General features: G+C 43.1%; 1 protein-coding gene and 2 long non-coding RNA genes across 7 annotated transcripts in view; 1 reads left to right on the top strand and 2 right to left on the bottom strand.

Annotated features, from left to right (window-relative positions):
- Positions 1-23,502, top strand: part of LOC113034599 (stromal membrane-associated protein 1-like) — a 148,396-nt gene that overhangs the window by 73,731 nt on the left and 51,163 nt on the right. For all 5 annotated transcript variants that reach the window (XM_026189299.2, XM_026189301.2, XM_026189300.2 and 2 more), the window contains one exon: positions 21,637-21,697. In XM_026189299.2, the coding sequence (XP_026045084.1) occupies positions 21,637-21,697 (61 nt within the window). The remainder of the gene's footprint in view (positions 1-21,636; positions 21,698-23,502) is intronic.
- Positions 17,654-18,050, bottom strand: LOC145419712 (uncharacterized). Its single transcript, XR_013901043.1, has 2 exons — positions 17,911-18,050; positions 17,654-17,821 (listed from the first exon to the last, which is right to left on the bottom strand). It is a non-coding gene; the product is annotated as an uncharacterized LOC145419712 (long non-coding RNA).
- LOC145419711 (uncharacterized) lies at positions 20,553-20,984 on the bottom strand. Its single transcript, XR_013901042.1, has 2 exons — positions 20,810-20,984; positions 20,553-20,720 (listed from the first exon to the last, which is right to left on the bottom strand). It is a non-coding gene; the product is annotated as an uncharacterized LOC145419711 (long non-coding RNA).

The following is a 23,502-nucleotide window of genomic DNA, read 5'->3' as shown; positions in this document are numbered from 1 at the left end:
AGTTGGGTGACAATTATAATTTTTTTCATTCAGTACAATCTCAATAATAATCGCAAAACATAGAGACTCTGGGTTTATACGACATTCACACAAATAAACTTCATCAGTATTTCAACCGCGTCATTCATGCAGATGCACACAATAACAGTGCCGTTTATAATGAATTCACAAATCTGACAGTCGGAGACAAAGGCTGTTTAAAACGTCAGTTTTATCACAAAGAAATGTATCCTCTAACATAATAGTAGCAAATGCAGACAGTGGTTTTTTTTTACTTAGTTTTTAGCTTTAATTTGTCAACCTGCTTCATTAAACAGACAAGAATTGTGTTTGTGTGCTTATTGATGAAGTCACCAACGACAGCGTTCGAAAAACACAGTACGGTAAAATATGTGTTGAACGTGTCACCAAAGTAAATATAATTCTAAAGATGCCGCTGACATGAAATTCTCACCATATGTCAATATCAACCCATCCAATCCACACATGCAAAAAAAATCAAAGCATAGATGTCCATAAATTAATTAATAATGAGAAATGAAGTATTGAACACATGAAGAAAGGGAGGTGCAAAAAGTCATGGAAAGTAGTGACACCAGCTGAAATCTGCCTGTAATTAGAAAGCAGTCCTGCCACTTAGTGCACATTAATATCAGCTGTTTCAGTCCCAACAGATGACCTATAAAAAAAGATGTCTTGATACCAACGTATGACACAAGAAACATCTCATGATGGGTAAAACCAGTGAGCTCTCTTAAGAACATCACAAACTTATTGTTGCAAAAAATACTGATGGCATTGGTTACAGAACCATTTCTAAACCACTAAAGGTTCCGGCGAGCACTGTTGGGGAAGTGGAAAGAATTATTAGAAGAGTTCTGAGAGCCAAGGATCACTTGTTGAGAGCTACAGAAAGACCTGGAATCAGCAAGTACAGTTGTTTCAAAGAAAATACTAACCACCATGGCCTGTATGCACACTCACCAGGCAAGACTCCAGTGCTGAAGAGAAAGCATGTTGAAGCTCCATGGTGTGGGAATGTTTTTCAGCATATGACACTGACACACTTCATATAACCGAAGGAGAGATAAATGGAAAATCTGCTGCCATGGATAATGAAGACGAAATGAAGGTGGACCTTTGAGTAAGATAATTACCCCAAACACAGTCAGGGAAACTCTGAGATAGTTTCAGAGAAAGAGAATAAGGCTGCTAGAAAGGCCCAGCCAATCACATCACCAGAATCCAACTAAAAATCTATGGAAGAAACAAAAAAATCAAAATTCATAGAAGGGACCCATGTAACCTTAAGGACTTGCATTCAGTTCAATTCAATTTTATTTATATAGCACCAAATCACAACAACAGTCGCCTCAAGGCTCCTTATATTGTAATGTAGACCCTAATAATACACACAGAGAAAAACTCAACAATCATATAACCTTTGATGAGCAAGTATTTTGGCGACAGTGGGAAGGAAAAACTCCCTTTTAACAGGAAGAAACCTCCTGCAGAACCAGGCTTGTGGGAATGGGGGGGTCCTGCCACTCGTTTTGTCTTCCCTTTCACAGGGGAGGAAGATTGGACCAAAAGCATGCCATGTGACTAGTTCTAGTCCTGTGACTAGGAGGCATCTTGAAGCTGTCATCACCAACAAAGAAATACATTTCATTAAAAGTTTTCAAGACTTTTTCCCTGTGTCATTTCTCATTATGACACATAACTTATGGACATCTATGATTTGATGTCTTTGCATGTGTAGACTGGATGGGTTGCTACCGACATCTGGTGAGAATTGCATGTCAATAGCACCTTTAGAAATATATTTACTTTTACTCATGAAATCGGTGATGTGTTCAATAGTTATTTTACCTGCTGTAAATCCAATTATTTACTGCAAATGAGGCAAGTGCGGCCTTCCTTTTTCACCGTAGGAGTCAGATATTAGAGGGAAGAGGCAGGAGAATGACTGAAAAACCCTAACAGACAGACAGATACTTTCACTCATCTTTGATGTCTGTGGTTAAAAACACTGGACAAAAAGGGGGGCAGTAGATGTCTGGAGCAGTGTTCCACATGAACGGCAGCTTGCTAATCCAAATCCTGCCTCTCCGTTAGGGCTGAACGATATATCGCATTTGCGATAATATTGCGACATGATCAAGTGCAATTTTCTAACCGCAAAGGCTGCGATTATACTCTGGACATGTCCAAATTCATGGGCTGCATCCTCCTGAGGCCGCATTTGTAGACCGATTACGTCACAGCGACGCGCCGAAGGCTGTCCAAATTACTACCATATCCCAGAATTCATAGCGCGGCCCAGCCAAACTCCAGTTTCCAGCAATGGCGGCCGCTACTAAGTTTTAAAATTACTCATACTAATCTTTCTGGGTCACAAAATAAACTTTTAACATATTTTCAGGCGAGAAAGTAGTTGTGTAAACATCAAATATCTGCTCGGTTTATCAAGATATCCCATATTTGCAAAAGTGCTTCGACGTTTTCAGAGGCGTCTGCTACCCACCAGCTCGACAGCTAGCCGGGAGCTCGAGGGTTACTGATGCGGCCGAGAACGGCACAACTCCCGGCACATCATTTTCAGATCACGCGGAGTTTCGCTGCTCGGGTTAAACGTAATATATAAGTCACTTAGACAACCTAAAAATGTTATTGTTGGGCTTTTTTCAGTGTTTTGTTTGTTCGTGAGTAAATCGGTTTGGCTGAGATTAAAGTTATTAGATTAGATAAAATAAAACTTTATTAATCCCCCGGGTGGGTTCCTCCTTGGTTTTCACACAGCTGACTAAACGTCAAACAGAAAACTTATTAAACAGAAGTATGAGACAGTCGAGAATTTACGCCAGTGTCTGGTTATATTTTAGATAGCAAGAAGCAGACGGCCGAGTTTATTAAACTCCACCGAGACAGCGGTGACGCTAATCAGAACTAGCCTTCTGATTGGCTAGACCGTCCAATTTCACGCCTTTAAATTTTAAAGGCGTGTTTGTGTGTGTGTTTATACAATTGCTATTATGTTTGCACTTTATGTGTAATGTTACTGACTGCAGAGATCAGTAAGATGTGTGTATTTTTATTTATTAGTTTTATTTATTTAATATTATTTTTTAATTGAATGACTGTCTAGTAGTTCACAGATGTCGAAAAACTGAGTGTGGTAAAGCCACTGATTTTTTTTATGTATATTTCTGCAATCTGCACATTGTACTGACTTTCATTTTAATGTTTACACCAGGGTTCCTTGTCAGCACTTTATGCTCAGATGTTTGTAAGCTAAAAATAAACTATTGTGTATGTTCAAATATACTGTTGTGATTGAAGAAGTTAAATAAAAATGTCAGTCATCAATTCATGCATCACCTCATGTCATCATAACAGAGGTCTGTCTTCCAGGAAAGAACAGTTTAAAATTAATGTAATATAGTATTGGCCATACTATATGATGTATTGCTTGTCTTTGTTTAATAATACAGAAGACAAAGACCTTAAAAAATAATCGCATATCGCATCGCAATCGCAATATTGGGGCAAAAAATCGCAATTAGATTATTTTCCATAATCGTTCAGCCCTACTCTCCGTGCTTCCACAAATCCTTCTGTGTGAGAGTTTGTGTTTGTGTGTGCAAACAGAAATCCAACCCATCAAGTTTGCGCTTAAAAAAAACAGCTGGGCAGCTGTGTGCCCAGCTGTTGTGTGTGTGTGTGTGTGTGTGTGTGTGTGTGTGTGTGTGTGTGTGTGTGTTCCCTAAATCTAACAGAATCTAACTTGATGCTGGCTGTCACTTTCTCAAAACCACAGCCTAACAAGATTCTCGATGCTCTGGAAGCTCTCCTGTTTAGTGACAAATCAGATTCACTTCTCCAAATACCTGAAGATACCTTGTTTAAATTGGACTTTCTGTGTGTGTGTGTGTGTGTGTGTGTGTGTGTGTGTGTGTGTGTGTGTTTGTTGCCAGGGTTGTGATTTGATTAGGTATTCTTTCCCTGAACAGCGCCGTCATGCATCAACCGTCAGACCACACCGTGACCTTCCTCAAGCGCTCCAGTGTGTGTTGTTTTGTTTGTGTCTCTGTGGATGCATATATTTTGAGTGTGTGTGCGCCCTGGGCTTGGTTTGTGTGAGTTTTGCGTGCTTGCACATCAGTATGCATTACTTGAATTTGTTTGTTTTTGCCTTTATCTATAAGAGTGTGTGTTTGTGTGTTTAATCACGTGAGTGTGTTAAATGCAATGGTATCTCCATGACTGTCAGATAAATGTAACTGGGTGGAAGAGGTGCGTGTGTGGCAGCTTAAGATCTTCACTGTGTGACAAAACCTTTTAGTGTGTGTGTGTGTGTGTGTGTGTGTGTGTGTGTGAGAGAGAGAGAGTGTGAGTGTGCGCCTTCGTGCCACCAGCTGAGTGACAGATCGTGTTGAATGGTGCGGAACTGCAGCAGCCGAGCACACTTCACAGCCACTGACTTACTGCGGTGCCACTCAGACACACTCTCTCTCACTCACACACACACACTCACACTCACACACACACACACACACTCACACTCACACACACACACACACACACACACACACACACACACACACACACACGGACTTTATGTGTCTCCGGGTAGAGATAGCAGACTGCTGACTTTATGATATGGATGCCTCCGTCTGTGTTGATAATGCATTTTCAACACACTTCTCCTCACTCCACTTCTAAGGACATAATTCACGCACACATCTGGCCCTCCTCCTCCACCTCACTACATCTCCTCTTCCTCTTCCTCCCCCAACTGTCCATCTTTTGTTTCTTCCATTACTTTACTCGTCATCAGTCTTCATGTCATCTTTCTCCTCCATCCCCATCCTTCCTTTGTCATCCTCTCTTCCTATCATTTATCTTCCCTTTATATCTTTTCCCCCCTCCAACTTCTCATCCTCTTCATCCTTCCCCACCCTTCACATCCAGTACTCACCTTTCTCCTACTAATTGGCCCTTGCTCCACTCTGCCTGCACGCCTCCCTGTTTTTTCCTGCTCCGCTCTAACCCAATTGACCTCTCTGTCCTCCCTTTCTTTCCCTCCTCTGTCATCTCTGGCTCTCCTTTCCCCCCCTTTTTTTCCTCCTCTCTTTAATGCAGCTGTCTTTCTTGGGCGTCACTTGTTCATCCCGTCATGGCAGCTTTATTATTCTCTTTCATAGCGTTAATAAGGCAGCTGTCAGCCACAAGAAGACAATCCACTCTCAGCAGCATAACTACAGCTACTAATGTTCTCTGCTGCTCCTGATGGTGACATGGCAGTTTCCATCACTAATACAATAAAAGCCACTATTCAAATTAGTAGTTTTCAACATTATGATTAGGGCTGCCACAAACGATTATTTTGATAGTCGACTAGTCACCGATTATTTTTGCGATTAGTCGACTAATCAGATCATCATCCATTGGACGTAAAACGTACAGCTTATTGTACCAGCAGCATCTGCTCTTATATAACTATCATTAGCTTACAGCTTTAAGTGTTTAAGGTCTGTGCTAACTAAAACTAAAGACAAGATGATAGTTTATTAAATTTTAATGAAATTTGCAGATTGTTTCGGTGAAGTTTAATAAACTCCTTGCTATCTAAAATATAACGAAGTATATTCTCGAGCATCTCACACTGTCACTGGCATCCTTGTACATGCAGTGCTGCCATCTTCTGTTTCAGTCCGTTATTACACTCTTAAATCCTGCTACTTATTCCTGCGTCTTTTATGATCTTACAAAGCTTCAAACGACGCGTCGACTATTAAATCAGTCGTCGACGATTTTGATAGTCGACGTAATCGTGGCAGCCCTAATTATGATGCAGTACAATACGCACTACTCTGCCATCTTGGGTTTTCTTTTCCTTTGTGTCCCCTTGAATCGTTCATTTGCACATAGAAAGTCGTTCTTGACCTTGCTGCTGGTGACTTCATACCAAACACTATAGCATAATGATTGGGTTATATTTGTAAATAAAATTCTTTCAAAATTCAGGGCCTGCATCCTGTGTAGTTGCATCTTTGCTTTCACTGCTTCTTGCCGGCTACGCTGCATACTGCCGTGTCGTACGCCTCCTCGTGTTTATTCTTCCTCGTTCTGTTATTCGTCCTCTGTTTCTCATCCCTTGGATTTGTCTTCTTTATTTCTCCTTCACTTGCTCGCTTCCACTCCCGCTTTCCCCACCAACCGATTTCCCGCCTTCATCTCGTCCCACTCGTCTCCTTCCACACTATTTGCTTTTCCTCTCGCTCTCTTTAGTGCTGTTTTGTTCTTTGTTTGCTCCATCACCTCAATCTGCCTCTTCTCTTAGGATAAGACATTTGTTTCATCTGCTTCTCCTACGTGTGAAAGAGGACAGTAGACTGTCTGCTGTAAAGTGGCTGAATGCACTCTCAGCGGGTCATCGGCCTGTGTGGAGTCTCAAATTCATGTTTATATACGATGAGTTTATTCGGAAGTTACAGCAACTGAATTAGTTTTTTTACCCTTCAGCCTGAAATGTTGGTTCACTTTGTGAATATGAAAATTTGAGAAAGATGTCACCTAGGGGTTTCAAATTGATACCACATGTGCATCTTTTAAAAATCTCAGACATCTTTTAATATCATTTACTTTGACCTCAAGGTCAAGGTCAGAGGCCTAGTTTTGAACATGATAAGTCGAGAAAGATGACGTGTAGTGTGACAAATATGCAAAAGAAATCAGGCAAATACTTTTTCGTTGCACTGTATGTAAAGAATAATCTGTGTTAGATATTTAGGACCACGATCCATGGGCAGACATGGGGACGCACTGTTTCAAGTAGTGGCTTTTGCTCATGAGAGTAGCAGGTCATCTACCAACCTGAAGGTCGTCGGTTTGATCTCTGGCTGCTCCTGTCATGTTAAAGTGTCCTCGGGCAAGATATTAGCCCCAAGTTACTCTCGGATGTGTTCATCTGAGTATGAATATTTGATAGAAAACACTTTGATGTAGGAAAAGAAAGTGCTTGTATGAATGGGGGCTCAAGTAGAGTAGACGAGTGCTACACAAGAATGAGTCCACTCATTTTTTTTAAAGTAAAATAAATAAATTAAAGGAAGAAAAGATTTGCTCCCAAAAAGCCACTGACAGCAAACATATGCTCACTTACATGCACACTAGTAAACATTTACAGCTGTGTTTGTGCTCTTACACAGATGGGTTCAGTAGGTTTAAAATGCTGCTTGGAGCCAAACACCCTCCACATGAGTAGTAGAGTTTTGAGCCGTGCTCCTCGAGCAGTTAAACCAGTGTAGGCAAAGGGTGTGTTTTGCATATTTAATTGTCTGCACTTATTTCCCAATATTCATTTAATCTGTTCCAAAATATGTAGTAGTTCTGATGAAACTTGATGATTTAACTTTCTGTTTAAGGCATTGTTCAGTGGGATAATAATCTCCATAGCATTTTAATTTCAAACTAAACTAAACTATATCGTGTGCCCTTTTAATATAATTGCGAACACCACATTATTCGCACATTATTGCATTGTTATTCAGCGGCCCCGACAGCAGCGCCCTTTTTTCTGTCTTGCACATTGTTTGACCTGTTGTGCTGAAGATGGTAGACATCCATAAATACTAAAGGTCATGCCTCTGTGTGCATGTACAATCTGCTGTTTTCCCTTTGAGATGTCAGCCTGTGCTGTCCACTTAATATAAGCTCAGCGTAGAAGCGGAAATGCCAGGTATGCTTTCCAACTCCTGCTTATCGCCTCATCAAGCACTTTCTATAACAGCATTATTTCACGCTTTGATGTAATTTGAACGCGGCATGTACCTGGAGAATGTTAACTCCAGTATCAGGCAACGAGTGAATGAATATTCATACACAGTCTCAGGCAGCTCGTTCCCAGATCATGTCCAGGTCTTTGCCTTATACATTTTGTCTCCTTTCACACTTGCTGTCATTGGTGTTTATATAATATATATATTATAAAAATATTATAAAGTATAATATATCTATATTTTATATTTGAAATTATATACATATGCACTATATTATATTAAATAAGATATATGTTACATTGAAGTAGTGAGCCGACCTTCATTTCTTTATATTTTGTTAGATATGGTTCTGGAATGATTCTCTTCTTGGGATGTTTCTGCCTTTTGTTCTGTTGTCGTCAAAATGAATCAACACTGCAATAATGTTGACGTCAGGCTCTGAGGAGCATTAGCAGTGTGTTGTAGACATAACTGCTGGAAAAATCAAGCTTTTGACAATCAGATGCTTTCCAAATCGTATTGCACGGTAGCTCAAAATCTGGTGGCACTGTTCTGCGTTCATAATTACATGAGTTTTGAGCAGGTTCCCACACCACTGACTGTCTCCCCAAACCACGACAGAGCCTCCAGCATGCTTTCACAGACGGGTGTGTAGACTCTTACTGTTGTACCTCTCTCCTGACCACCTTCATACATATTTAAAGGTTTGTGTGAAAATTTTTACATTTTGGATTCATTCATAACCTGTTACCACTGAGCTTCAGTCTAGTTCTTGTGTAATTTGGCATACCTCAGCCTTTTTTGTAGCTTTAACTGAAGAAATGGGAAAAAATTATGTGTTTTTGGCAACAGCTGCTAGTAACACAGTGCCTAAAGATACAGTTCAAAGTGGGTTCTCGGCTACGTTTTCTGTTATGTGTAGACGCAACACTTCACTGGGTCAGTGTTGAGTGGCTCACAGTAAATAAATTAATAATAATAATAATAATTCCTCTCAAATGGACTGGACTGAAAATTTGAAAAAAACGTTTTTGGTCTTTAATAATTGTTCAAAACCACTTGAAAAAATTACAAGAAATTCTGGTTGTTTGGATACTTCATACAGTCCCAATAAAAGTTTAAGACCATTTAAAAAATGGCAAAAATATCATATTTTGCATGGTTGGATCTTAACAATGTTCCAAGTAGACCTTCAACATGCAACAAGAAGAAATGGGAGTGAGACAAAACATTTTTTGAGCGTGCAATTTATTGAAAACAACGCTTAAATTGAAACAGTACCTGATGCCTTTGAAAGGTCAAATCTGTGCAAAAATGTGGATTCATTGTCATTATCTGTCAGGTGGTCACACTGTCATGACAATCTGATGGCAAAGGCAAAAAAAAATTCCTTTTTTGAACGTGGTCAGGTTGTTGAACTCCATAAGCAGGGTCTCTCACAGCGCGACATCACTGCTGAGGTGGGACGCAGTAAGACAGTCATTTGGAATATTTTAAACGATTCTGAGGGTTATGGAACAAAAAGTCAAGTGGAAGACCCAAAAGAATTTCACCAATTGGCTGTCCATCAAGACACTGGACGATCCTCGACCCAAATTGAGGCCGTTACTGGTGCCAACTGCAGCCCCACAACCATCAGACGGCATCTGACACTCAAGGGCTTCAAAAACAAAAACGTCTTCAAAGGCCTCGTCTCCTTGAACGCCACAGAACTGACTGTTTGGACTTTAAGCACCAAACATGGGGCATTGAAAGGTGGAAGAAAGTTTTCTTCTCTGATGAGAAAAAACTTAACCTTAATGGTCCTGATGGTTCCCAACGTTACTGGCATGACAAGCAGATCCCACCTGAGATGTTCTCTACGCGCCACAGTGGAGGGGGCGCCATAATGATTTGGGGTGCTTTTTCCTTCGGTGGAACAATGGAGCGTCGTTAAACAGCTGCAGGCTATGTCCAGATGTTGCAGAGAGTGTCCATTATGACTGAGGGTCCTCGTCTGTGTGGCAACAACTGGGTTTTTCAACAGGACAGCGCTACAGTACACAATGCTCACAGGACAAAGGACCTCTTCCAGGAGAATAACAGCACTCTTTTGTTGTGTGGCTTCATTTTGGCTGTTTAACATCGCTCAGCTTGATCGAAAGTTGCAACAAAGCCGCTAAACTGGACCTTGCGCTGACATGTTGTGTCTGTTTTTACTCAGCAACTTCTTGTTAAAGGGAGGTAGATTAGACTGAGCAGGCAGTGCTTCACTGTCACTTGGCTTGTCTGTTGAGTACATCAGGGAGGAACTTACAGCAGGCTGCGCCCCAGCGCAGACATTCCGTGTGACAGCCGTCAGATGGTGGCTTTGACTGGTGTGTATTTGACAGGTGATCTGATTTGACAGCAGCCATAAGAGAGTTTAGTTTGCTTGGTGCATTTCATTCAAACTGCCATCGCCATCAAGTAAAGACTCTATTCACCTGTTTGGGGGGCTGGTTATCGATTGGCGTCTCCCTTCCAATTCCACATTCTCTCTTCAAACGCAGCTGACCCTGACAGCCAGTCACAGTCTGTCGCTGGCCGTCTGTCAGCTGCATCACTTTGTGTCACCTCAGATAACTAATTACAAGGGATATTCGTTTCTCCATAACCAGATTGTGGGCAGGAATGCTCTGCGTGACTGTCAAGCGTTAGGCCACAAATTTTGGCAGCATGTCTTTCCAAATCCTTCCGAATATACAGAAGAAAATTTAAGCTTTTCACCCACAGTGATATTTAGGATTTCCTTATTTATTTCTTCTCTGTTTCACAGCTGCTGTGTGGGATGTAGCATTGAAAGGCTATGTAGTCTCAATTTTGTCACACTCTGCATGCTCTGAAATCAAATGGACAGGCATACAGTAACACGCTCACTTGTTGCTGTCTTCTTGCAAAGGCCCGTGATGGACTTAAGAGAATTTAAGACTAAAGTTCGATCTGTTTTTCTGTGTAAATTTGATAATATACAGCTTTGATGACAAATATTTTAGATCATATTAGATCTTGACTGAATCTACAACATACTGATGCTGTTAAGCCCGGGGTCAGCAACCTTTAAGACCCAAAGAGCCATTTGGACCCGGTTTGCACGGAAAAGAAAACACTGGGAGCCGCAAATCCTTTTTGACATCTAAAATGAAGATAACACTACACACATTGTTTTTTACCTTTATGCTTTGTATAAACAACTATAGTGTGTTGCTTATGAAATCCATGAAAGGCTACAAAGTAAATGCAATTTTATTTATTTAATGAACACATTTTGAACTCTTAAAAAATTATAACAAAAAATAAAAACATCCAGTTGAAGGTCTCTCTTAAATGAATTAAAAAGCTGAACTTAAATTATCCATGTCGCAAACAAAAACTGATCCTTATATCGCCTTTGGGCTTTCGGAGCATGTAGAGCCTTGACCTGAATTTTAAAAATAATCGGAAAAAAGTGAATAATAAATATTTGCAAAATATCTGCATAAATATTTATTTTACCTGGTTAATGTGTATGGCGGGGCGTGGCCTGCAGTGCCGCTGCAGGAGAGGTGGTCGCACCTGAGCGTCATCTGCAATCAGGCTTCGCCGCCTTAAAGTCTGCGCTCTCTCTGCTGTTGTGTTATGTGTCGGGCTGTGTGCTGGAAAGCTAAAGCCAGCTGCATGTGTACAGCAACCGTGTGTGAAAAGTGGTTAATAAAGAGAAGCTGTAAAGCATGTTCATGCAAACGTTGTCGGGTCTGCCGTGGTATGTTTACAATGGGACTCCTGCTCCTAACCTCTGCACACAGCTTCTGCAGACCGGGGCTGTACGAAGTCACTTTCATCTTTACGCAGGACTGTAAGCTGCCGTCTGTGAGGTGTGAGCGGGTTTTTTTTATATTTGTATTTTATCATTATCTCTTTTATTGAGAAAGCAATTGAACATAACAGTGGTATGGCTTTTTACACTCTTTGCTTTCACATTTTTTAGATTATAATTGAAAAGAAAAAAGAGAAAAAAAGAGAGAAAAGAATAAAAAGACTTGCGTTAGGAGGTAGCAAGGCAGGTAAGTTCACATAATACTCAGGGCTTTAACGTAAAAAAAAAAAGCATGGTTCATAAAAAAATCACATCTCACAGGCTTAACATGTCCATTTAGACCATATTCTGCAAAAGGTATTCCTCTGAAGTTTAAGAGAAAATGACAATTGTTCCATCGTATAGATCTCTTGTACAGAATGTATCCAATCTTCCATCGTTGGTGGTTCAGGCTTAAGCCCTCTCCTCGTAAGGGGCTTCTTACTTGCAGCCAGTAGGATATACAAGAGTCTTCTATCATTGGAATTCAGTTTATCCACTGGTACATTACACAAAAATATGGTCTCAAAGGTTAAAGGAAAAACAAATGAAAAAACATTTTGTAGATGTTCATGGATTAGAGACCAATACTGGCGAATAACTTTGCAATCCCAAAAGATATAGAAACCATCTCCCCCACATCTCCAACATTTGTCACCAGTTCCCCGATATGTTTGTTGAGCAGGTGTGATGAAAAATTTCCTGATGCTTTCTTCAGCAAAATTCACGCCAAACATTAGACTCAGTGGTAGCCCACTGTATCTTGCATGCGTGGCCCCAACACTCCTCTATAATTGACAAATTACCTTCTTTTTCCCACATTGCTTTAATATACATAGTGCGGTTAATATGGAAAAATAATACTCTTTGACAACTAGAGGGTTCATCGTTAGCAATCCTAAAAGCACACAAAACAAGCATTTTATCAACACAAGAAAAATCCTGAGAACCTTCCAGTTGCATTTTCAAACTAAATTGAATAAGCTTTTAATTAAGTATGGTACACTTTGTTAAAAAAATGCTGAATCCCAGTTGCCTCACCATTTGCTGTTGCAGAGCAAAATTTGACATAAGGGTCTTCTTTATATTAAGTTCTTTGAATAAATAAATAAATAAACCAATTAACAAATTTGCAAAAGTGATGAGAATTTAATTAATGGTGGCCTTGAGAGGTCAAACTGCAATTTAAGAAAATGCCACATGAGAAGAAAGAAAAGCTCTGCAAAAGCACACGAAACACAACAGAAGGTGAATAAAAAGTATTGGAAATTATAAAAATCTGCACCAAAAACACAATAGACTGAATGTTTTGGGTCCAAAACAGCTGCGAAAGTGACAAGCTAGCAATAAACGGCTAATAGCAAACATGTAGCTACAGTACTGTGTGACTCGTGCAATTAAAACATACATTACCTGCATCTTTTTCTGTCACAACACCAATGGATCGTTTCAGTGAATCCTTCTCATGTTGTAGTTTCTGTCACATTAACGTTGCCCCAGAAACACTCCTGTTATGCTTTATTTCTGTTTTGTTAGCTTTTGCAGGTGTTTTCTTAAGTTGCAGTGCCCTTGACCTCTCAGGGCCACCGTAGATTTTGGTTTTTGGTTTGAATTGTTTTTTCTTTTTTCAATCCATTATTTACAGTGTTTTCTCTGTTTACTCTGTCACCATTTGCTGCCTCCCACCTCCCCAATCCCCTTTTTATTCTTTTATATTGATTTAAGATTTATCTCATAAGATAAACTGGGAGGATTTTTTAATAGAAATTTTCAACATTTCTAACTGTACAGAAATTTATCATGCAGTTATTGGCCACTAACTTAAGTGAATCTTACTAATATGTATTCCTCAACCTTAGTTTCATTATTGCTTTTCCTTAAAAATTCCCTAGAATGGTCCTTTACTGTTTCCCAATATGAATGCATTGCACAGTCCAACCTCTGGCTGCTGTACAGAGATGCTCCTTCCTTCTGCAGTTCATGCGCTGCTGTTCACACTTTGCTGCAGTCCCAACACACATCAATTTACAGCCAATGCATTCCTGATTAGGCATGGACATGGCATTACCCTTTTAGACTCTCTCTCTCTCACCACTTCTTTTTCTCCGATGTTCCACTGTCTGTCTCCACACCCCTTCACTCTTGTGTCTTCCCTGAACATTAATCCCCATCTTTCTCTTCCTTGCTGTCGTTCTTTCATTAGCCGCTTTCCTTGTCTTCTTCTCCTACCTGCACTACTTTCCAATTCTGCTCAACTTAAGCTAAATTAGCACGATTACATATCAGTAACCAATATCACCAAGGTAGTATATCCCTGATAAACTTCTAAAATATGACAGGCTGATTGAATAGAGGCCATGAAAGAGCTTAAGGAATGATGATGCGAGAAACATTATGCCAAAAATGATGCTGTGCATCTTGTGGACATGGCCACCATCACGGCCAATAGAACTTGTGTTAAAATTCGTCTTCTCTGTTCTGGGGTTTTATATGTCAGGACATAACAAATATCTAGTTTTTTACAAGCTCTTAAAATAAAGCGAATAAAACCTGAAATGAACAACATATAACATGTTACACTGTTGGTATTGATTTAACAAAAACTAAGCCAGAATGCAGAAACAAGCATGAAAATCTAATAACAGCCCATAATTATATAGCTTAGATAGAACTTGACTGCATGCTGAGGTGGCAGTTCAGCCATTTGATTCATGTCACAGCAGCTCATGAGTGAATGAACATGGTGTAATACAAGTACTTTAAGAAGTACATTTTTCCAAACACTTACATTTACTTAGATTTACTTGAGTAGGGTTAGGGGTTGCCACTTTAGCATGCAGTCAAGTTCTATACTCTTGCTAAGGACCTACTAATTTTATTCAGGTGTTGCAACAGGGACACATGGAAAGGTTTCAGGATACCGGGCCTCGAGGACTGGAGTTTGAGACCCCTGGCTTAGACTTTCCAATGCCTTGATTCTTTTTTTTCTTTTGTTGTAGAATTGCTGCTGTGGGAGATAGTCGTAACTGGCCTGGTTCTTACACAGTGCTTTTCTATTCTACTCGACTACTCAAAGTGCTTTATACAGCATCCCTCATTCACCCATTGACGCCTATTGATACCAGCCTTTCTTCTACGTCCAATTGCTGTCTATCTAACATTCGTGCGCATCAGAGAGCAACTTGGGGTTCAGTATGTTGCCCAAGGGCACTTTGGCATACACACTGGAGCAGCCAGGGGATTGGACCAAGAGCCTTTCAGATAGTGTATAACCTGTATTTCCTGAGCCTTGGTGCCAAGAATCTTTCTTTGTATTCCAGAATGTTGATTCTTTAGTGGGAGAAACATTTTTGTCTCTCATTCAAGTCACTCCCTCAGTCTCCATATTGGAATTTCTTTACTTGGATGACCAACATACCATTGTACTGTATCACCCCAATCATGCCTGGGATCTTTGTCCTGTTTACAATGACCCAACTGTTAGAGTGAATTGTTAAATGTTGTCATTTTTATGCTTGCCAACTCTGATGAAAGAAATTCCACTGTCCTTCCCCCCAAATTCTCGAGGTTCTGGATGGGGGGCTGTAATGTTTTATTGCAGATACATCCTATCTGGAAGATCTGCTTCTTTTGATGTAAGCTTCCTGCGTTTACGACCCTTTGGTCAGCAGGAGGTCTGACACACACACACACACACACACACACACACACACACACACACACACACACACACACACACACACTTAAATACAGAAGTTCACACATATACATACAATGCCTTGTCTTAGAACCATGTGGGCGTGGCTTTGTTCTGAAGTGGTTTGTGTGAACTGTGTCTCAATAAAAAGGGCAGCAAGGGAGGTCGTCGTCGAGGTCATTTTCGTGGTGGACACAGGCCTCCCTTGTGCAAGTGATTGATCGATCGACTGTCTTGTTTTCTTCATGATGAATAAGTCTCTAGAATTAGCGGGGCTTGTGGAAACACAGACCCAACACCAACTTTGGCCAGGCTTTAGAAGTCGGAAAGATGGCCTCGCATGACACTAGAATACTTACTTACGCTGCCTGTCATTCTACTTTTAAGTACCCGTACAAGTCAGCCAGCAGACTGAGAGCAAAGTGCTCTATTGGGGTGATACAGTACAATAGTATGTAAGATAAGATGGGGGCTAATTATTTAAGACCTTATATATGAGGAGAATGATTTTAAATTTGATTCTGGATTTCACAGGGAGCCAATGAAGAGAAGCCAATATCGGGGAAATATGTAATTTCTTTCTAGTATCTGTCAGTACACTCTAGAGCATTTAGGATGAATTGAAGGCTTTTAAAGGAAATTTTTAGGACATTATTTGAAAGGTAACATCCTCTAGTTTCTGAATATTTAACATCTGTCTAAACCAAAACCCAACAGCTAACAAAAACTGACTCTGCTGCCACAGATACCAAGTAATTCTGTAGGAAAATGCGTTCTGACAGTTGTTTCTGTTACGGCCGAGAGGGCCAGGCTGTGGGTGTGGACTCAAATGCAGACACAGAGGGGAGGCAAAACGGGCGTGAACACAGTGCTTTATTTACAGTACCTAGTTAAATTACAAAGCAGGAAACTATGAATGCTATGAACTGTGGAAGCTATGAACTGAGAACTGTGAGGCCAAACTATGAACATGAAACTCTGAGTGCTATGACTAGGTGCAAGATTTCATAGACTGATCCTGGGAATGGAAAAAGGGGCAGCGGCTTGGGTGGAGGTACACAGTCACTATAATGAGAAGAGACAGGCAGTCAGTAGCGGTCTAGTGAATCGTAGCCAAAGGATTAGACTGTGGTGTTTTGGGCTTACGCGTTGCAGGTGAAAGTGTCATGTGAGGAGGGGGTGTCCAAGGGGGTCCGGGTGAGGAGTGTCCAGAGAGGGTCCAGAATATACTTGGAGCAAGGGACCTGGCAGGGAGGCAGGCAGGTGGAGTCCAAGATAAAGACAATGTTGGATAACACCTCCCACCCACTCCATGACATGTTGGTCAGTCACAGGAGCTCGTTCAGTGAGAGACTGAGATTACCGAAAAGCACCACTGAACGACACAGGAAATCATTCCTGCCTGTGGCCATCTCCCTGTACAACGCATCCACTTAACACACTGTTTACTGCAACAGCTACACATGTTTCTTTTCCAAATATTTATTTATAAGTGACTTATTTACTTATTTATGTATGTATGTATGTATGTATATATATGTATATATTGTACTATTCTTAGTTAGCGTATTGTCTGTCTTGTCTTAATGTTGGTTTAAAATGGAGCACTGTAACAAAAAATAATTTCCCCCAGGGATCAATAAAGTATTCTGATTCTGATTCTGATTCTGATTCTGAGTCTTATGATGATAAGGAAGCAACCAGATGACAGAACCAGTGTCCAGGCGGAGATGAGTGTAGTTCAGCTTGTGAAGCGTGACGGCCAGGTGGGTCCTATGACAAAGAAAACACGGTGAGGAGAAATGCAATTGTTAAGAGGCTCTCACAAGGGCTTGGCGGCGTAGCACTAACGTGAGTTAGCAGTAGATCTGGCAGAGGTCTGTTGTGAGCGCTGGTCTTATATGCTGGTGACTTGATTGGAATCAGGTGTGAAAGCTGATTGGAGTCTCTGCCTGAAGGTGGAGCCCAGCAGAGTGGAAAAACCCCGCACTCACCTGGACCAGGACAGTTTCTCTCCAATTAAGTTCAGTGATTGTAAGATACATTCCTAAAACATATCTCAATATAATACATATTGAGCTGCACCACAAACCTTATTCTCTTAAGTTGGGATTAATTCCTTTCTTTTGCTGATTCACTGCTTCACTTTGTGAAACACAACATTTAGCAACTGATCCTGCCAGCAGGAATGTACATTACATCAGCCCGTGCATATATGCAGGCTAGTAAGTCATTAAAGCATCAAACACTTCATGTTGTCACGGTCTCGCTGGCAGACCGTGGGGATGTGGGGAAAGGAGGACCCAAAATGCAGGACTCTACAGTGCAACAGTGTTTATTTACAGTGGTGACAATCCGAACAACAATAAATCCCCCCGTGCGATCCCAACTCCCGTTCCGTGTCTTCTCCTTTATCCCGTGCTCCGTGCTCTGTCTCCGTTCCCTGTGTACTCTCCGTGTGCTGCCTCCTGGTCGCCACAATTCCTCCTGAGGAAACACGTATACCAAAGGCAGCCGTGAGTACAATACCTAACAGTAGACTTGCACTAACCTTGCACAATACACTTAAGACTGACGGGAAGTCACTCAACGATCCAGCATCGAGGAGCTCTCAGCCACACTGTTTTGAAGCTCCTCTGACGAGGCTTGATCGGCGCCAGGTGTGTGTGGATTCCTGGGTGGGACCGGTCAGCTGGCAGGGCCACACCCACCAGGCCTAAAAGTGCCTGCCACGACCGCACCCTCACACACACAAGCACACACCCCTAAACACCTGACAGTACACCAACACGGAAAAAACAGGACAGCAGACACAACCATAATAACAACAACCACAATAATGATAATAATAATAATAATAATAACTACAATAGTAGTCCACACTGCTCACGGACCCCGAATCCCTGGAACTGGGTCCGTGACAGTACCCCCCCTCTAAGGGTCGGCACCCGACGACCCAAAAACAAAAACAAAACAAAAACCACAGTACAACCAACCCCGGGCGGGCGGCGGGGGGTCCCGGACGGAGGGCCCCAAAACCCCAGTTCAAATGTCCAACCACTGCCATGGTGGGAACAACAGTTCTTGCGGCCGACCCAGTGGACCGCAAAGCAGGCAAAACTCGCTACGGGTCAGGCAGTGGTGGGAAAACAGTTCGGGCGGCCTACCTCCAACCCCATGATGGAAGCGGAACGCTTCAGGCGGCCTGCCACGGATCCGGTGGCGGCGGCGCTGCTCCTCCGGCGGCCTGCCACGGGTCCGGTGGCGGCGGCGCTGCTCCTCCGGCGGCCTGCCACGGGTCCGGTGGCGGCGGAATGGTTCTGATGGCCTGCCACGGGTCCGGTGGCGGCGGCGCTGCTCCTCCGGCGGCCTGCCACGGGTCCGGTGGCGGCGGAACGGTTCTGGTGGCCTGCCACGGGTCCGATGGCAACGTCGCTGCTCCGGTGAGCAACAGCGAGGCGTGGCACATGGTCTATGACGCGCCGGTCGCTGACGTGGACGCACTGGACGTGGATGGCGTGGAGGCCGCGCTAGACGTGGAGGTCCCTCCGGTTCGCTGACCTCCGGCTGAGCGGGTCCCTCCTCGGCTGGCAGCGAGAGCCCCTCCTCGGCTGGCAGCGAGAGCCCCTCCGCGGCTGGCAGCGAGAGCCCCTCCTCGGCTGGCAGCGAGAGCCCCTCCGCGGCTGGCGGCTCGCTGAGCTCCTCTGCTGGCGGCTCGCTGAGCTCCTCTGCTGGCGGCTCGCTGAGCTCCTCTGCTGGTGGCTCGCTGAGCTCCTCCGGCTCGCTGAGCTCCTCCGGCTCGGGCATGCTGAGCTCCTCCGGCTCGCTGAGCTCCTCCGGCTCGCTGAGCTGCTCCTGCTCGGGCATGCTGAGCTCCTCCGGCTCGCTGAGCTCCTCCGGCTCGCTGAGCTCCACAGCTGGCGACGCGGGCTCCTCCCGCTCGCTGAGCTCCCGCTCGGGCATGCTGAGCTCCTCCGGCTCGCTGAGCTGCTCCTGCTCGCTGAGCTCCTCCCGCTCGCTGAGCCGCTCCTCCGGCTGCGACGCGGGTATAGATGGTCGTTGATCCGGAGGTGAAGATGGCGATGCGGAAGCTGCAGGTGGCGAAGATGACAGTCGAGCGGGTGATGTGGATGGTGAAGTCGAGAGTTCTGCGGTCGCTGCAGTCTGATGGGACGCTGGTGGAGAAGTAGCTGCAAAGGGCGGAGGTGATAATGGTGCGGCAGCTACTCGTGGTAGACTGGACAGCGATGTAGAAACAACAGGCGGGTGACATAATGGCAGGGTAGTTCCAGCAGGCATATCAGCCTCCAACTGAGGATGAAGACGAGAGGCTGACTGGACTGGCTGTGCTACGGCTACAGGCTGGGCAGCTGGCTGTGCTACGGCTACAGGCTGGGCAGCTGGCTGTGCTACGGCTACAGGCTGGGCAGCTGGCTGTGCTACGGCTACAGGCTGGGCAGCTGGCTGTGCTACGAGGTTAGCTTTCATACAGTCCCGTGAATAAACAGATGAGGTGAATCAAGATGAATTGTCCATATGACTCACCACAGCCGGCTGTTGGAAAGTTTTAGAGTCTGACTGCGGTGAGGCACGCCGGCGGCGCAAGCGTCGCTTCTTTAACGATACCGGGGCCAGCGTATCAGGCTGAGGTTCCACCAGCCGGCCGGACAGGAGAGCAGCTGCGTGATTTTGAGCTGCCGGTCCTTGGTCTGCTGACTCAGCAGGTGCCGCAGAGGTGAGTGGAGATGTGGTGAGGTGCAGAGGGCGTGTGAAACGTTTCCCCCGCAATGGAGGGTCCAACAAGCGAGCTGCAAGCGACGGCGGGGAGGCTATCAGCCTATGAAAAAAGAAATAGGCAGCAAGGGCTCCCAGGGAGGTTGCCATATCCTCCTCGCCCGGACAGCCCAAACCAAACAGCTCAAAACAGGAACTTTCCCTCAGCGTGGTTATAATCGAAATTAGTCTCTTAATGTCCAAAAAGCTCACAGATGAGGTGATTGATGATAAGAAGGAATCAAAAAATACGACCTGTAAGTGTCTCTGATGTGGATCTGCCGCCTGGATAATGCTCCGACAGTATTTCCAGAGCTGGGCGAGCAATTCCTCCTGTGAGACGGTCCTTGAGTCCGCTGGGCCCATAATGGCTGGATCGTTCTGTCACGGTCTCGCTGGCAGACCGTGGGGATGTGGGGAAAGGAGGACCCAAAATGCAGGACTCTACAGTGCAACAGTGTTTATTTACAGTGGTGACAATCCGAACAACAATAAATCCCCCCGTGCGATCCCAACTCCCGTTCCGTGTCTTCTCCTTTATCCCGTGCTCCGTGCTCTGTCTCCGTTCCCTGTGTACTCTCCGTGTGCTGCCTCCTGGTCGCCACAATTCCTCCTGAGGAAACACGTATACCAAAGGCAGCCGTGAGTACAAAACCTAACAGTAGACTTGCACTAACCTTGCACAATACACTTAAGACTGACGGGAAGTCACTCAACGATCCAGCGTCGAGGAGCTCTCAGCCACACTGTTTTGAAGCTCCTCTGACGAGGCTTGATCGGCGCCAGGTGTGTGTGGATTCCTGGGTGGGACCGGTCAGCTGGCAGGGCCACACCCACCAGGCCTAAAAGTGCCTGCCACGACCGCACCCTCACATACACAAGCACACACCCCTAAACACCTGACAGTACACCAACACGGAAAAAACAGGACAGCAGACACAACCATAATAACAACAACCACAATAATGATAATAATAATAATAATAATAACTACAATAGTAGTCCACACTGCTCACGGACCCCGAATCCCTGGAACTGGGTCCGTGACACATGTAGTGTCGTAGCAGTCAAAATTGCCTCAGGATCCATAGATGAAATCATACTCTCCACTGAAATCAAATGTAATAGAATTGTTGAGGTCATGTTAGTAGGGTGAGTCAAAATGCCAACTTCTTGGTTCTGCTGTGGAAGTCACAGAATGTACTCGATGGCCCATATAATGAGGATATGATTAACTAAAAGTCATCCTGACAAACTTGCAGTAGAAAAGGTTTGCAGACTATAGCTGCATTAAAAGGAGATTACTCATCTTAGGGCCAGTTGCTCTCATTGATGATCCAATCTAGTATTTTTAATAAGGATCAATATTGGATTGTTATACAGAATCGTGAAAGGTCTAGTCTCTATGGATGTAATTACCATCTACAGTCTAGCAATGTTATAATTTTGATCAAATACCCTGCTTGAACAAATCAAATATTATCAATATTATATATATATTTCTCTTTTCTCTTTGTTCTCCTCAACAGGCAGAGTACAGAGGCAGTCCTAAGAACGGCACAGAGTCAGCCGTGGACCTGCTGGGTCTGGGTAAGCCATAAACAGCCTTCTTACAGCTCACAGGATAATAAACCTTAGGCTATATGCTGACTTGTCAAACTGTATTTAAATGTCTGCCTAATGCTTCTGACATGTTTGTTAAACTACTTAAGTTGGAAGATGTTATAATATTTTTTGATTGATATAGCAATGATTGGAGGTTAAGTAATGTCTGACGTTATCAGAGGGAGGTTTCATGCCGTCAGGCTTTATTTGGATCATGCAGAGAGGACTTTCATTACATTTTGATGACTTGGTATACCATCTGGCTGTTAATGCATCAGTGACTTCAGCCATGTAAGCCTACAGGTAAAACCATCGAACAGTCTACACACTGATGTACCCGATGCAGATATCAAGCATGTAAGACAAAGTAAAATGAAGCAGGTTTTACTGGATATTTTGTGATGTGAGTGGTAACCACAGGAAATGGATATCCCCGACTGAGTCATCAGCTGAATACAGGGGTTAAAATTCTCGAGCGTTCTGGTGTTTTAGATCATTATAGGACAATATATGACTATGTGTAATTATGCCTGTGGTAAATATTCTTGCTTGTCTTTTTTAACTCTCCCATAGAAAACATCTGCTCGTACATGTGTGAATGTATCCTGGAACCACATTTCATTTGGAAAAAAAAAGATTTTTGAAAAAAGTGTATGTTGTGGTGTAAAAAAGTTTGCAGTAATTTGAAAAATGCACTGAAGCAGGGATCTTGTCTTTGTTTTCACATCATCATCGTGATCTAATGGGCTAGTTAGTCGATTGTTTCACATCAGTAGACTCATTACATTGCATATTGCTGTTAAGAAACCACACGCGTCAAAGACAAGCATCAAAGAGTAAAGCTTCTTTGAAGCTTTGAAAGTTGTGTTTGACTTGAAATCCGGCAGCCTAATTGTATCAGACTGAGGAACCAGCGAGTGATGCATTTTCTGTGGACGGTCCTTTCATGTAATGTAAATGCGAGGATTTACATTTGGCAACGATCGCATTGTGTTTCTGAAATGGGTCATGATTTCTGGGATGGCCATGATTCATTGTGCTTGTGTTACCAGTTTAGCATCTTATACAGAAAAAATAGTAATAATAATAATGGATTGCATTTATATAGTGCTTTTCGGGACCCCTCAAAGCACTTTACAATACCACTATTCATTCACTCTCACATTCATACACTGGTGAAGGCAAGCTACAGTTGTAGCCACAGCTGCCCTGGGGCAGACTGACAATACATCGAAGAAGTGGGGACATCTTGCCCTTAGTGGTGCAGCATCCCTTCCCCTTTTACATGCAGATTCATAACCATGGAAGAGAGAGATGGCAGAAGGATCAGCAGATACAACATTACAATATTTGATGTCTGAGTCCCACATAAGTTTTGTTGCTTGGTGTCTAACTAATCTTAAAGCCCTCGCATGTCCTTCAAGATTTCTCTCATTCTTAGTCACGCAATGAAGACTCTTCAAAATCACACCAAACACAGAGATGTCTAAAGTTTTGGACATGAACAGAAATCTTGCTGAACTCCAGAAGTGGATAAATTATTGAAAAAAAATCAATTTACTACGACACAAAGGCCACACGCGCATGATTAAACTTGTTCAAATAAGTGATGTGTTGGCTCAGCTGGGATTATATCATGAGAAAATGTATCCTACAGAAAAATAAATATTTGTCTCATCTTTCCTGCATTCTGCTTCACTTTCTCTTTCTTTTATGTAAATAGAGACATTTCCACTATCTGCTGATGCAAAAAAGATACAAATTGAAGCATAAACATTTAGCAAGAGACA

The sequence above is a fragment of the Astatotilapia calliptera genome, chromosome 13 (assembly GCF_964374335.1).
Source record: "Astatotilapia calliptera chromosome 13, fAstCal68.1, whole genome shotgun sequence".
Classification (NCBI taxonomy): domain Eukaryota; kingdom Metazoa; phylum Chordata; class Actinopteri; order Cichliformes; family Cichlidae; genus Astatotilapia; species Astatotilapia calliptera.
The sequence above is the reverse complement of the archived record's forward strand: the minus strand, read 5'-3'. Positions and strand labels throughout refer to the sequence as shown.